Source organism: Ascaphus truei, chromosome 7, assembly GCF_040206685.1.
Source record: "Ascaphus truei isolate aAscTru1 chromosome 7, aAscTru1.hap1, whole genome shotgun sequence".
In the NCBI taxonomy this organism is placed as follows: domain Eukaryota; kingdom Metazoa; phylum Chordata; class Amphibia; order Anura; family Ascaphidae; genus Ascaphus; species Ascaphus truei.
Genome location: NC_134489.1, coordinates 103219427 through 103235393, shown reverse-complemented (window position 1 = coordinate 103235393; position 15967 = coordinate 103219427). Strand labels below are relative to the sequence as shown.

General features: G+C 45.0%; 1 protein-coding gene across 1 annotated transcript in view; it reads right to left on the bottom strand.

Moving 5' to 3' along the window:
- The window catches only part of MAP3K2 (mitogen-activated protein kinase kinase kinase 2), a 41988-nt gene that overhangs the window by 10788 nt on the left and 15233 nt on the right, over positions 1-15967 (bottom strand). The window contains exons 6-16 of the mRNA XM_075609734.1: positions 13508-13621; positions 13106-13181; positions 11726-11856; positions 11012-11091; positions 9002-9069; positions 6979-7071; positions 5841-6047; positions 3342-3490; positions 1981-2112; positions 1401-1530; positions 554-731 (exon numbers count right to left, since the gene is read on the bottom strand). Coding sequence (XP_075465849.1) covers positions 554-731; positions 1401-1530; positions 1981-2112; positions 3342-3490; positions 5841-6047; positions 6979-7071; positions 9002-9069; positions 11012-11091; positions 11726-11856; positions 13106-13181; positions 13508-13621 — 1358 coding nt within the window. The remainder of the gene's footprint in view (positions 1-553; positions 732-1400; positions 1531-1980; positions 2113-3341; positions 3491-5840; positions 6048-6978; positions 7072-9001; positions 9070-11011; positions 11092-11725; positions 11857-13105; positions 13182-13507; positions 13622-15967) is intronic.

Sequence of the window (15967 nt, the reverse complement as noted above, 5' to 3'; positions counted from 1 at the left end):
TTGAAAACGAGTTGGACACACCTGGTTTAAACCTTTTTTGTTCAAAGACATCTACAACATTTCAGGTCTCTCCGGTATTTTAAAAAGAAGGGTTCATTTTAAAGAGGATAAAGATATTACAAAAAAAAAAAAAAAGAGAGAGTGGTTGTGTTCAACATATTTTCTTTCATGGAAATAAGCATTATAATCCCATATAATAGAAGACAAAGCATGCACTCTACAGAAGAGTCTAACACTTCACATGGTTATTGTCAGACAGAATTACTCTCTGCACTGTGATGGGCAAAAGAACACGAGAACAGACGAGCAGGCGCAGTCTAGTATTTTACTGACTGGATTCACTATAGGGTATGAGCGGTTTTCTTGGACCAATAAGAAAATCATTAATATTTCCCAGAATCCCTTGCTGCAGTGGAAGCACTGTATGCTGGGTGATAATGGTGAAAGGCAGGTGTCCATACCCACGTACGTACTTCAAAAACGCTAGGTCTACCAAATTGTGTCGACTATTCATATCTGGTGACTGGATTCTTTTATTTGACTTCTGACTTACCAGATGTCTGCTTTTCTGCCATAGCCTTCCCCGCTGATAACTTCCGGACTCATCCAGTAAGGGGTCCCAGTGACTGACTTCATCCCCGTTCCAGAGAGGCAGATTGTCTGCAGCCGCTTGCTGGCACCAAAATCTCCCAACTTCACGTTGCCCGAAGAGTCACGCAGAATATTTGCTCCTGTGAGACAGAAATCTCTGTATTGGGAATTACATTCGTTTTTTGCAGAGCAGTCACAATGATAAAAACGGCGTAAAGCTGAAGTCGCCACGTGATACATCCACAGACAATGTGCCAAGTCTCTGCTGTAACAAGACTAGCTCACACATTGATCTCTGTCTTTTTGAACTCTTCCATGGTTGTCTCTTTAAAGATTAAAAAGTATTGCCAATGCTTAAAGCAGCGGGCACCCGAACAGTAGGAAAGGCGATTATATACTGAATTAACCACTGTGAAAGATGCATCAACAAAACGATGATCAAAAAAAAAATAAAAAATGTTATAACGAACTGTGAAACCGTGTACTCTTAAGGCTGCGCTTATAGTGCCGGCGATGCGAATTCGCCCGAAAACAAAAGCGCTGCCGCGTGCGCTTATAGTGGACGCAATGGCGACAAGCGACATCACCATCGCCAAAACCCGCCGCCGGCAAAATTTGGTTTTTCAAGGGCCGTCGCGTCACGTGACAGCCCTTGAACAAATCAAATTGCGGGAATCCCGCGGTGCCGCCAACCGGCGAAACATAACTTTCGCCGGTGGCGACGTCACCCATCGTGTCACAGTCGGCGGCACTATAGGCAAAGCCTTATCTTCAACCGTAATATATAAGAGACTTTGATTAGAACAAACCTTTAATATCTCGATGTACAATCATGTTACTGTGCAAATAGTGAACACCCTCGAGGATCTGCCGGGTGTATTTCCGGGTGACATTTTCCGTAAGTGCTCCGTAGGCCTTTAACTGGTCCTTTATAGATCCCTACAGACCAGAAACAGAGAATTATTAAAAAAAAAAAAAAAAAGGTTCATTTTAAGTTATTGCGCTAAAAAGGGTGAGAGAACATTAAAGAATGCAGAGTTATTTAAACATCGATCACTGAAAATGGGGAACTATTATCAAACAAAGATTGTTCCTCCTCTCTTGAGAACACCCTAAATATTATTTTAGGCCGTCGGCAAACATGTTTACAGAGCTTTCAAATTGAAATTGTAGTTATGTTTACAATGCCGAGAAATTATTACATAAAACAAGCACAAAAGCACCAGGCACAAAAAAGAAGAATTACCCCATAAAGCTTAAAATGTAAGAGGAGGTCACAGATATCGGAATTACTCTCCGGATTTGAGCACGATACCAGAAATACAATAATAATGGCAGCTACGTGCTGGTTTCCGGACACGAAGACTGTACAGAAAGAGCGGACCTTACCCCCGGCATGTATTCCATAAATATGGAGAGGGTCCTTTCCTGAGAGTCTCTCAAGCAGCCGTAATACTGAACAATGCGCTCGTGCAGCAGGTTTTTCAGCAGCTGAATCTCGCACTCCAGAGCATTCACCTCCTGGAAGTCGCAAGAGAAGAATTAGGAATGCGATTCTTTAACCAGTTGGCTCAAACAGGAACTGGATGTTACCTGGCGACAGTAAAAGCTCATGGCATATAAATGCCCCTCCTTACATCTCAGCCCTAATTTCTCGCTATACATCACCCTAACACTTGCGTTCTGCTCAACGATGTTTTCTCTCTACCCCTTTGTGTTTAAAGCCCTCTCCCACCGATTGCCCCACACCTCTGGAATTCCCTTCCCCTCAATATCCGACTAGCACCCCATATCTCCACCTTTAAGACCTATATTTAAACCCACCTCCTTAACGAAGCATACGAGTAGCTCTGTGGCTGATACTATACACCTCATACATAAACCTTGACCCCTTGCTTACGCACTTACTGTCCTACTGTCTCTGTACGTTTTTCCTACTTACCACATAGATTGTAAGCTCTTCGGGGCAGAGACTCATTTTCCTAATGTTACTTGTATGTCTGAAGCACTTCTTCCCTTTCTTTGTGTGTTATTTGTATTTGTTATTTTATATTATTATGCCCGGTGTATTACTGCTGTGAAGCGCTATGCACATTAATGGTGCTACATAAATAAAACTACATAGACATAAATGCAACGGCGGGCACAGGCAGATGACGTTTCCCGTCAGTCATTAGATTGCATTGCATTACAGTGCAGTTTGCGGGTTAAGCTCTGGTTACTGGGAGCAGCATCCCTTACAAAGCCTATGTCACCGGCCGTGAAGTAGAACATAAGGTCTGTGATGTGTTATGGGCGGCCAAAAAGTATGTGCAACCCTGACAATGGCACATAAATCCCAAGTTAATCAAATTAGGAGGAGGAAAATCTGCCTAATCAATGTACAATAACGCGAAGGAACAGAAAGTAGGACTGGGAACAAAGATAAGAGGGAAAAACAGCACACAAAGTGAGTGGGAGGAACGTATTGCAGCCCCCCTTCCCTCCCACACTTATAGCAGTGGTGCTGAATGAAAGGGCGTTGGATAGATGTTCAATTTGACCCAGAGTTGTTTATTTTTAGATACCTTCCTTGAATGAAATTTCCAACTTTTATAAATGTTGCAATTCACTAGATGTGCACCTTTAGAGTGTGTTTACAAAAATGAGTGGATGTATTTACATCTTGAACAGAATGTGCATGCCTAAAACAGCATTAGCACAGACATGAAGTGAACTTCTCCAAGTAAACGCCTTATCGGGAGGCTCACCTTGCTGGTCTCTGGGCTGTCTGGGTCAAACTGAACTTGTTTAACCGCCAGTTCTCGTCCAGTATCTGCATCATAGCACAGGTATACTCTGCCAAAGGCCCCCTGCCCAAGCAGCTTTCCGAGCCTCCAGTTGGATGGAGCACGGGGGGCTGAAAATGTAATAAGAGTTTACTGTAAATAACTTAAGGGCACATGTATTGTGGAATACAACCACGGATTTATCAAAACCTTTTGTGCAGCAATTCCCCTCCCCCCAGAATCACACACTTGCCTATAATCATGTTTCAGGCACAAATACATGGAACATAAGGTATAAAAAGTGAACGGTTCTGGCATCTACAGATCCCCATTGGTTATCATGACAAGTGATGAACTCTAATGTATGAACATTATTCATGCATTTGCCTTTTACAAGTTGGTGTCAAGTGCTGATCTACTTCTTTACTCTGATACGAGCTTACTCTTTAATATACTATCAGGCACTATCAGCAATCATCTAACCCGGGTGGGCAAACTGGTGGGCGCAAGATTCTCTAGGGGGCGTGCGGCGGTTACAGAGGCCCTGCGCTCTTCCTAAAGGCATTTAAATGAAATGCCGGAGGCCTCTAACGCCCTTACCTGCTTTCTGCCGGCTCTTCAGCGACGTCAAATGACGGAGCGGTGTACTGTGATGTGTCGCCTGGGCAACGCGCGTCAAATGGAGCTGCGGGGTCACGTGACGTCACATAACCCGCAGCGTCATTTGACAACGGGTCCTTGGGAGAGGGGTGCGAGCACTGGGGCTGCCAGGCAGGGGGGCGCAGCTCAGAAACTTTGCGCAACCCTGATCTAACCTAGGGGAGCGCAATTTTTCCCCACTGCGCCCCACTGCCTTCCCTCCCTGCTCGCCCCACCCCTCATCATATTAAAAGAAAACAATAACATTTTATTAATACTCTCAGAAGCAAAAATACAAAGACTTGTCACGCGAAACGCGTGGGACGACTGGCGGCTGTAAACTGAACACCTGAGACATTGTATCGATATTTTCTATTATCTGCCTGCCCTTTTACCATCATGGACTTGCACTGATGGATACTATAGGAAGGACTAATCTTTTTGGTATATATGTGACCCTATCATAGTTCCATACTACCGCATGACACATTCAAATATACTAGGATCTACAGTTACTACACTTTAGAATGATCCTAGTATCATAGTGTTAGGCCTGTAATAAAGTACGTGCTGGCGAGCGCACTGCGTTGCGCGTGTTTAGTGTCTATAGGGCAGGCGGTGATGCGCGCGGCTAGGAGGCATGGTTATGACGTCACAGCGTTAGGCCTGCACTGTGATTGGCTCACAGTGTCACGTGCCGCAGCAACACCGCGAAAATACAAATTTCTGTATTTCCTAAGATCTGCCGCACCAACGCTCACGGCTGTGCGCGTCTCAACTACAACAACGTCAGGCTCACACAGGCCAGTATCATTGCCACGCGCGGCGCACTATATTACAGGCCTTACTGTTACTCTGCACATGCATCTGTGGTGTCAATACTATCATTATTGATATAAGCCAGTGAGGGCTTTAGATACAAAGCTATTACTCTGTACCGTCTACCCTCTTATAGTCAATACAAGTGCTCTCATGTAACTACGCACATTTATGGGTGTTCACTTATCTATGGTTTAGGGCTACCTACTTACCCTTAGACTGTAGCCATTTTCGTAGATACTGTACTTCTATAGTCGTCCCAGCTCTGGGGATTTCATTCGGTTTATTTTGTATGTCTATTCACTATATAATATTACTCATATTTTGCGACGTATTTTTGTTTCTGATTATCAACATGTTATTGTTTTCTTTAATTAAGTTATGGCGTGCCCCTAATCACCCGTATACTGGGTTCAATTCAATATACTGCAGATAAGGTTCAGGCTTGTTTGTGGATATTTGTATCTCTATACTTACACTTCCTCTCTAATTTTGACTGAGTGCAAGTTAATGGGACTTTTGTGGCCTCTGTCCACTATCGATGTTTCTCTATATGTGCTTATTCCCTGGCACCTTAGTCTATATATCTATATAGATCTATGTATATAGATATATATATTGTGTCTCTGGGTTGCGCAGTGTCACCATATAGTAGTACCATGAAAAGACTTACACCAGTATTTCTGACACTTGCCCTAAGCGACAAGCCACACAAGGTTACTAAAAATAAAGAATGAATTAGTAAATAGATGCGAGTGAGCATGGTCTTATACCGGGCCCTGTGCGTAGGTTTGCAAGCCCCAGACTTGCGAGGTCTTGAAAGCCCACTTGCAACAGCCTCCATTTTTTATTTCATGTCTATCCAATACCACGTACCAAACAATCGTCAGGAATAACATGGCTACAAAGATGTTTGCACCCGGGGGCGCCCACCTCCGGACAACGGGGCGCCCACCAGAGAGCACCATTTGAGTAACCCTGGTGTTCACACTGGACGGCAGAGATCTCAGACAGGCCACTTACAGCGGCTGGGTGGGCTGATGTCCATGACGGTCAGGGTGGGGTTGTCTATGTCGCTGCCCCTCCTCCTCAAGCGGTTGTCTTCGTACTCTGGGGTGAAGACGTTGCTCCCAATGCTGGTGTTCAGTGTGTGATCAGTAGGACTGAAACTGACCGTAGACCGGAAGCTGTTCCCCTGGGTTCTTCTGGCTCTTGGGAAGGTTTTACGTCCTACATGCAGCATATACATTAAAAAACAAACAAACAAAAAAACACACACACCAGATGCCAAGTGTAAGTTAAATTAATTCAACATTTCCAAACTCAAAAAACTACTTCACAATACTTTTATTTGCTTAGAAAAAACAATATACATCCATCACCTATCACTGTCAACTGTTCCATTTAGTCCTATGCAGAATTGCAAGAGGCGTTTATCTTTAGTTTAGCAATAAACAAATTTAACATGAACTGTGGAACACATTTAGGCACCTAGCTTTTTCATAGCTTTATAGTCTGGAAATAAAACATGACCAACACATTGCTTAGTTCTATTCTTGGACTGTTCATGGTCCCAAGGCTCAACAAAGTATCAGGCCGCTCCTCCTCTTACCGTGCACCCCAAAACTGGAACAACCTACCAGAGACTCTCACATCCACCACCAGTTTAAGTTCTTTCAAAACTAAGGCTGTCTCACATTTTAATCTGGTCTGTAATTGTTACATACGCCTATAATATACATCTTCTCTAACTGTGCATGCAATGTATTATATATAATGTATACCCTGTTCATTTATGTAACTATTTGTAACCATGTACTATTTGTCATATGAACTATGCCCAGGACATACTTGAAAACGAGACGTAACTCTCAATGTATTACTTCCTGGTAAAACATTTTATAAATAAATAAATAAATAAATATTCTTGTCCGTGCGTCACAATTCTTGCACGCAGATCAGTAAAAGTGGCCCATGTTAACTAAACGTGGCAGATATTTGGCAATGCACCGTTTATAATATCATTTCCGCGGTAACATTAGAAAGAGGCTGCACCTATAGCATTAATAAATGGGCGGCAGTTGTGTTCAGCTGACAGTCTGGCAAAGAAAAGCGGCTTACAGGAAGTTCTCATAATTATACTAAGCTGCCCGTCTCTCACCGTCGCTGTAATCCTGATGATGATATGAAACGTGATATCTCCGTGGATAAGTCCCACCTTTTCCAAACTTCTCAAACACAGGAATGTCATATTCTGAGAGGGTCGGGGAAATCAGATATTTTAATGCATGAAGACAAAACAATGCACACTCAAAACAAAAAGTACCTAAACCACAACTTAAGACCCAGTTCAGGGATGGCCAACTCCAGTCCACTGATGTAGCCACTTGTGCTGAAGCACTGATATCATGAAAAGCTGACCTGTTGGTAGCCCTTGAGGACTGGAGTTGGTCACCCCTGAACTAGTCCCTATTAAGTCGAGCAACCACTTGCAATGTTACATACGTCTACAATTTCTGTGTTCATGAACGCTTTAAATCTTACTTTATTATAACAGTATTAGTCGGCTCAAACAGCTTTAAATCATAATGCCTGTTCATGTTCCCTAGGCTCAAAGTATCCGGCCGCTCCTCCTTCTCTTACCGTGCACCCCACAAGTGGAACAATGTACTGGAGACTCTCACAGCCGCCACCAGTCTAAGTTCTTTCAAAAATAAAGCGGTCTCACATTTTAATCTGGTCTGTAACTGTTACCTACGCCTAATATAACTGTGCATGCCATGTCTTGTATATAATGTATACCCTGTTCACTTAATGTAACTATGTATTTGTAACCATGTATTATTTGTCATCATAACTCTGTACCCAGGACATAATTGAAAACGAGAGGTAACTCAATGTATTCTTCCTGGTAAAATATTTCATAAATAAAATAATACAGCCTATGATTGTGCAATCATTTCAATGAGACATGTGACCAAAGTGAAAAAGGGAAATTAGAGGTAACTTGAACGAGAAAAACAAACATTTTGCTACTTGCAGCTGCACAATTACATTCCTTTTTATTTTTTACAAATATCCTGTCCTTTCAAAAGTTTTTTGTTTTGACAAAACAATATTTTCTTATTTTCCTGTAATGATTTATTCCCCATTGCATCGCAGTTTATACTCTAACATCTTCATTAACCTTTAACTGGGCTGAGCTTTTGTTCACTATGGCCTCAACATAAGCTACATAAAGTAAGTCACTAGGCAAAGACTTTCCTTACAGCCAGCGTTAAACACTGTACAAGCAGTCCTCGTTTTACAACGCTTCGTTTTACAACGAATGGCTTATCCAACGCTATGCAATGCATACCTATATTCATTTTTACAACGCCAAAACGGCTTATCCAACGCTCTTACGACACTTTGCAACGTTGTTTAGTGTATGTGTGTGTATACACATACAAACAACGTTGCAAAGCGTCGTAAGAGCTTGTGTGTGTGTATATATATATATATGTATATATATATATAAATGTAAATACAACTGTATGCTCATCTGCATGTCTTAGGCAGGTCTGCAACCCCGCTTTTCCCCATTATCACCCAGCACACAGCACTTCCACTGCAGCAAGGGATTCTGGGAAATGACATGCAAATGAGCACACAGTGCCACTTTTTGCTTCAAAAACCATTTTTAACATGGTTCCCTATAGGCTTAAGCTTGCTGCATGGTCACAGCTTTGAGCACAGCCAGGGTTAAGGTGCATACCCAGAAAACCACCTTAAGCTGTTTCGACCTTAATGGGTCTCATCAGTGTGGGGTTGATTAACTGGGTATGCAAAGAAGCTAAAGGATGGGCCAACCATAATACTATTATATTATACTATATAATAAATATAATACAGTATATACACTATATAATTTATGTGTGTGCTGCATATCTTATTGCCTGCATAAAATATTTTGTGTATTTTAGTGTTAAAAATGCCTTCAGGAACGGAACCTTTCATTTAAACAGTGTTCCTATAGGAAAATGTTTTGCTTTACAACGTTTCGCTATCCAACGCCATTTTGAGTAACGCATTGTGTCGGATAACCGAGGACTGCCTGTACTGCAGGAGCTGGATAACATCGGGTGACAGGTGGCATCCCAACAATACCAAACACTGCACGACAACCTTCCAATACTCCTTACCTGAAAACTCCTGGTAATTATCTGGGTAGCTTTGAGCTCTGGGCATCCGGGACTTTGGATAGCTCTCTCTAGGAAGCCAAAAAAAAAAATCAGCACTAAAAGACTGCATAATTCAGCAAAATAAAATATTCTAAAATAACTCTGGGACATCACACCAGTCTGCGTCCTAAGAGTTTCCCCAATGCGCCATAAATCCTCCGGTCCACTAAGCCAGCATAAACAGGGTTAACATCATGAGGAAGCGAGAACTTTAAAAGACACACAGGGTATGTCAGCCCCTCCTCCCCCCCCCATGCATGTCTGCTGGGAGGGGGGGTCTGCCTGCTGGGAGTGGGGGGGGTCTGCCTGCTGGGAGGGGGGGGGGGGGGTCTGCCTGCTGGGAGGGGGGGGGGGGGGGATCTGCCTGCTGGGAGGGGGGGGGGATCTGCCTGCTGGGAGGGGGGGGGATCTGCCTGCTGGGAGGGGGGGGGGGATCTGCCTGCTGGGAGGGGGGGGGGATCTGCCTGCTGGGAGGGGGGGGGGGGGGATCTGCCTGCTGGGAGGGGGGGGGGGGGGATCTGCCTGCTGGGAGGGGGGGGGGGGGATCTGCCTGCTGGGAGGGGGGGGGGGATCTGCCTGCTGGGAGGGGGGGGGGATCTGCCTGCTGGGAGGGGGGGGGGGATCTGCCTGCTGGGAGGGGGGGGGGGATCTGCCTGCTGGGAGGGGGGGGGGGATCTGCCTGCTGGGAGGGGGGGGGGGGATCTGCCTGCTGGGAGGGGGGGGGGGATCTGCCTGCTGGGAGGGGGGGGGGGGGGTCTGCCTGCTGGGAGGGGGGGGGGGATCTGCCTGCTGGGAGGGGGGGGGGGAATCTGCCTGCTGGGAGGGGGGGGGGGGATCTGCCTGCTGGGAGGGGGGGGGGGGGATCTGCCTGCAGGGAGGGGGGGGGGGATCTGCCTGCTGGGAGGGGGGGGGGGATCTGCCTGCTGGGAGGGGGGGGGGGATCTGCCTGCTGGGAGGGGGGGGGGATCTGCCTGCTGGGAGGGGGGGAGGGATCTGCCTGCTGGGAGGGGGGGAGGGTCTGCCTGCTGGGAGGGGGGGAGGGTCTGCCTGCTGGGAGGGGGGGGGGGGTCTGCCTGCTGGGAGGGGGGGGGGTGGTCTGCCTGCTGGGAGGGGGGGGTCTGCCTGCTGGGAGGGGGGGGGTCTGCCTGCTGGGAGGGGGGGGGGGGGTCTGCCTGTTGGGAGGGGGGGGGTCTGCCTGCTGGTAGGGGGGGGGGGGTCTGCCTGCTGGGAGGGGGGGGGGGGTCTGCCTGCTGGGAGGGGGGGGAGGTCTGCCTGCTGGGAGGGGGGGGGGTCTGCCTGCTGGGAGGGGGGGGGGTCTGCCTGCTGGGAGGGGGGGGGGTCTGCCTGCAGGGAGGAGGGGGGGGGGTCTGCCTGCTGGGAGGAGGGGGGGGTCTGCCTGCTGGGAGGGGGGGGGGGTCTGCCTGCTGGGAGGGGGGGGGGGTCTGCCTGCTGGGAGGGGGGGGGCTGTCTGTTGTGCAACTGAATTAACTTCCTCAAACTCTTGGACATTTCACCAGAGCCGTTCGCTGCTGTTATTGGTCTTGGGTAAAAGGTTATCCCCCTGTGCCTTATGTTTCCCCTTCCTTATAGAGTGTAAGCTCCTTGGGGCAGGCCCTTCCTTACCTACTGTAACAATGTATGTTAATGTTTGCAATTTTACATTTTTCATCCTCCAGCCCTATTGTACTGCGCTACGGAATATGTTGGATCGTTCTAAATAAATGATGATGATTATTATGTCTTGGTGCAGTCGCCCCCTGGCATTGAGACACCTTTGTAACTTGCAAGTAATAACTGACGAGATGAGTCAGGAAACGTTTGTCTTAACAATTCGAAGACTCCGCTATCCTACTAACCCCTGATTGGTAAAGGAGTGCACTGAAAGCAGGACCAACAGGAAAGCTGGGAAAAAAACGGCCTGTGTCTGACTTTTTAGTGTTTTTCCCCCCTCTTCTGGAATTTGAGCCTTACCCATCTAAAGGGCTGTCGAGGGACGGGCAGCTGCCAGAACCAGAGTTTTCAGGGCTGCTGAGGGACAAAGGATCAAGCATCTAAACCAGAAGGAAAAGGGCAGAAATTGCTGCATCATTACTGGGTTATTTTACTAGTATGAGAAGAGAACTCATTCGGCGAGCTGATGATCTTGTTACTATTGTAGGCCTATAATAATATCCTTACAGTTTGTCCTTTGTGCACACTTCAAGATAATTACATTTTAATGTTATACTTTTTACAGATTGAAGAGGTAGTTTCCAGAATCCAATTCATTTTTCATGTTAAGCGCCAACCAGGTGGATTTGGCCAATATAAATACACTTATCTACTGACTCCACATTGAAGTCTGAGACACGCTCCAGCACGCATGTACCGTCACCTCTGTATATTCCCCCTCTCATCCTTGCAAAGTATTTACTTTTTTCTTTGCATTTTTGGATGGCTACCTTACAACTCCCCGAGCATGCTTTCAGCTGTTTCCCATTTCAGCAAGATTGAGATTTGTTCCCCCGTCTCCCCCCGTAAACAGTCTTGTGACCTTTCTTTCATGGCCTACCAACCTAATGATAATGAATTAACCTCTACTTTATGATGTAGCACTCTCGAGATGCTACATAACTAAATAACTGCTGTTATTTTTAGTAATTTAATTTTAATTTAAAAAAAAAAAAAAAATGAAAGAAGGTTTACTTGGTCCATGCTTTCAGGAATAAATTCCCCTTCGCTGTTGATGCTTGTAAAGGATCCATTTCGGACACCCTGATGGAGCTCATCTGGAATGTACCCTGGAGGTGGGGAACTTCTATCCCTGGTCTGCGAACCTTAAAGATACACACAGCAAATCAGGAAGGGGATGGTTTCTCAGGAAAGCTACTAATCTTTAGTATTGGAGAAATCCGTTCAAGTAACTTGACAGCACTTATTTAATATGGCGAGAAGCAGGGTAATACATCAATTTACATTCAGTAGCATGGAAGCTGACAGTTAACCAGATTACCTCGCTTCTCTCTACACTGAACTGGGGGGGGGGAAATAGGATTGTGCGGTAAATTCTACAGCAATGCGCGCATGTGAGTGCTATGTAAAAAAAAAAATCTGTATCTTCAACCATTAGCATCGTTATTAAGTAGCACTCGTATGCAATTCAAGCATCTAAAAACATGAATTCTCCCCAGTGTGATGGGGATTATTACTTGTGGCAAATTATATATACCAATTCAATTACTCCTGTCAGTACTACGATGGCCTGCAACAACGAGGCAACCTATAAGAAACACCAAGCTTGAGTCCAGGCCAACAAGATCCAATTAGGAAAGAACAGTAAATGATAAATTAAAAGTACAGAGTAAATGAGTACTTCAGTATTAAGGCGAAACATTTTTTTGGCCTAAGAATTGATATTATAAGACAAGCTTTTGAGAGTTCTCTCTCCCTCGGGTCAGCAATTCCTGAGGGAGATAGCTCTGGAAAGCTTGTCTTATAAATCAATTCTTAGTCCAAACAAAACGGTATCACCCAATACAGAAGTACTCATTTACTCTGCACTATTGCAACTGGACTAATTCACCTATTTTCACTCAATTAAAAAGCACAAAGCTTACTTGGCGAATCCCATTATACATTCACTTAAACCAATAGGAGGGCAATTTAGCAACAATTACAATGCAAATGGCAATAAATAAATGTAATGCTGGTAGGTTCTTCCGATGTATCGCCTGCCAATTCTTGTTTTTATGAACTGGCTGGTAAACATCTCTCATATCCGTCTGTCACACACTCACAGCTGCGGCCTCGGTCTATGGAAGACGATAAATGCAGCTGCTACGATTGTAACATGAGCAGCGGCATATTCATTTAGTTATAATATATACGGGAGGCATCAGTCCTTGCAATTCATATTTAGAAGATACTCTGCAAAACGGTGCCTGTTGCTTCAGCAGAGAAGCCCTAAATGATTTCCTTTGTGCTATGAACCCTTCTGTAGTGTTCTCTTTACCTCTTGTGGACACAGCATGAATGCAGCAGCAGTGAAGAATTGTTAGAATGTGTATCACTGACATTGTAACCTACCGATTATAGATGTCCTGTTCTTATTATCCAAGTCCTCCAGTGATGACAGGTTCTCCATCTCACACCGGCTGGGAGACTAAAAACCAAGAAGAAAGCCTTATGCTGCAGACAGTCTTGCATTAGTTACATCACCTCAGCTTTTATCCCACAATGCTCCATGAAAACAAGTTTCCTTATATCCTGCTCTCATGGATTTCCTTTAATCTGGCATTCCAAATTAATTAACCCATTAACGCAGACCAGGCTTACAATGCCAAATAAAAACCAAGCGCTTTAGTAACCGATCAGGGAGGAAATTGCCTAAAAGATTAAGACTTTAACCAACAAGACTAAAAAGTCTGTCACTGTATTTGTTTGCATGTACATAACACTGGCAATGGAGAGGACATCGCTAATGTATACCTGTGTATAGCCATGTAAAACAAGCAGTATTTTAATGCTCTTCATGTGAACGCTTCGATCCAGCAATTCCACAGCCTTGTCCAGATCGTCCTGCGTTTTTAATGGAATCACCAGCTGCAGAAAATAAACAAAAACAAAAAAATCTCTCTTTAATGTCCATTTAAAAAAATAAAATAAAACACTGCTTGGTAAGATGTAAGTAGGGCATGTTACAAAGTTCTTGTTCATTTCCTGCTAAAAGTCAGCACACAGAATCCTATTCTTTCCACTGGATTGCCTGCTGGTTACGTGCAGAGTAACAAATGCCGCGTGTTCTCGGTCTTATCTAGCGGATTCCAAGGTACAAGTCTGATGCAGGATTTTCCACACCGGGAATTACTGCAACAAGTTACTTGTGATATCGGACCCCCTCCCTGTACTTGCCCCAACAGAGGGGTTGAAGCCCTGAACGTGCAGGTCATTTTTTTCTTGATGAGATGTCTTCACTCAATGTTGACTTAAGAGCAAAATGACGGCCTAATCATTTTACTTCTGAGGAACATAGTTTTGCATTGAATAAACCAGTTTGCTTATATGGGCAATCTGAGTCATTTTTTCTTAATTTGCTTCAATATAGGATGGGAGCAGGGGGTCCCTGGAGCTGAAATTAATGTTTCAATTCTGCGGACCCCTGCTTCCGGAGGTACTTACCCCTGAAGTGGATGTGGACAGCCACTCCAGGGTTCACTATATGGCCGCTTTTCAAAGCTCCCTCGCCTTGCGGACCAATAGGAAGCCGTGACATCACCCGATGCGGCTTCCTATTGGCCCTTGTGACCGGATGTTTTAAACTGCAGGATACACCAGCACCCCTTTCGGAGGTAAGTATCTTCAGAAGCAGAGGGTCCCCGGAGTGGGAATTAACGGGGTTCAGTTTCGCAGCTTCAAGCCGGCTTAAAAAAATAAATAAAACGGTTTGAATTGCTCCTTTGAAGGCAGTAAAGACACTGTAGAATATGGCAGCTGGTAGAAACATATCCACGTTTATATTACACCTTTTCCCCCCCATGTTTATTTATTTATTTTTACAAAGTTGCCATTGCGTCAGTGCGAGCGGAGGGACAGCGCCTTTAAACGTTGCCATTGCGTCAGTGCGAGCGGAGGGACAGCGCCTTTAAACGTTGCCATTGCGTCAGTGCGAGCGGAGGGACAGCGCCTTTAAACGTTGCCATTGCGTCAGTGCGAGCGGAGGGACAGCGCCTTTAAACGTTGCCATTGTGTCAGTGCGAACTGAGGGACAGCGCCTTTAAACGTTGCCCTTGGGATCTATTTAGCAACGCACAGAATAAAAATGTTTTGACACTGCACCAATTTTGCGCCAAAACTGCAGCATGCAAAAAGCTGGAGCAAAAGGTTTGGTGCAGATTCCTGAGCAAGAAAGCCAATGTCGCCTCAAACCATGCGAATTTGCACGTGCAATTTTAAAAAGGGGGGGGGGGGCGGGGAAATTATGCACAGCGGAGCATAATTTGATACATATCGATCTGTGCGCCCGGCAACTTCTTCCCAAACCCTGACACCTCAAAAAAAAACTAACAAAATACAAATTGGAGCACAGTCCTGGGTACATTGGTGCAAAAAAGGAGCAACGCAAAAATGGCACAATTTGCTCCAATTTCATTCCAGGACCCCTTATATATTAACGTGGAGCGGGAAAGTTTAGAAACAAAGAACATATCACAATAGGAAAAGCATCACACTGTATATGAGTTTTCAGGACCAGAAGGAACAGAGCGGAAGAGTTTATTTGGCCTGCGGTTCTGCTGCCATGTTTACGACTGACTCAGAGTCTGGTGAGAAGTTTGTATTTCGGGAGCACTGCCAGAAGGAAATGGTTTGGAGTAAAGCCAGTTTCTCTACGGCAGACACGCTCAACACTTCCTGCACAGCCCTTTTGCTGCTGGAAGGGATGACAAAGCACTGCTCTGTGATATGCTGCACGATTCTCCGGGAGCACATAGGTTAATCACAGAAAAAAAAAGATGCGTCTGCACAGGAAACAAATCAGTAAAGCCTTTTAAAAGGAGAGATGCAGATAAAGCTCTCAAATGCTGAGCAGTTTTACTAGAACCGCAGGTGTAATGTTGCTCTATGAACAGCCACACTGATAACATGGCCAAACTAAAGACAAATCAAACTGCGGCACACTCGAAAGCTTATTTTGGTTAAATTACTAAAACCTGTTTCAATCTTATTAAAATAAAGTCGATTAAATAATGTTAAGGCAAACAAAGGAGTTTAAACCACCAATAAAACATTTTCACACGCGAATTAAGTGGAACTGCATGCTAGACAAAATAGTACAGTATATACACTGATGTGCGAAGACCGTACGATCCAATAAAAACAGAAGACACATTTATAAGAGAATGCAGCCTATGCGTTTTATAGAGCACTGCGGGTGTGCTCTGTACTGTGGAA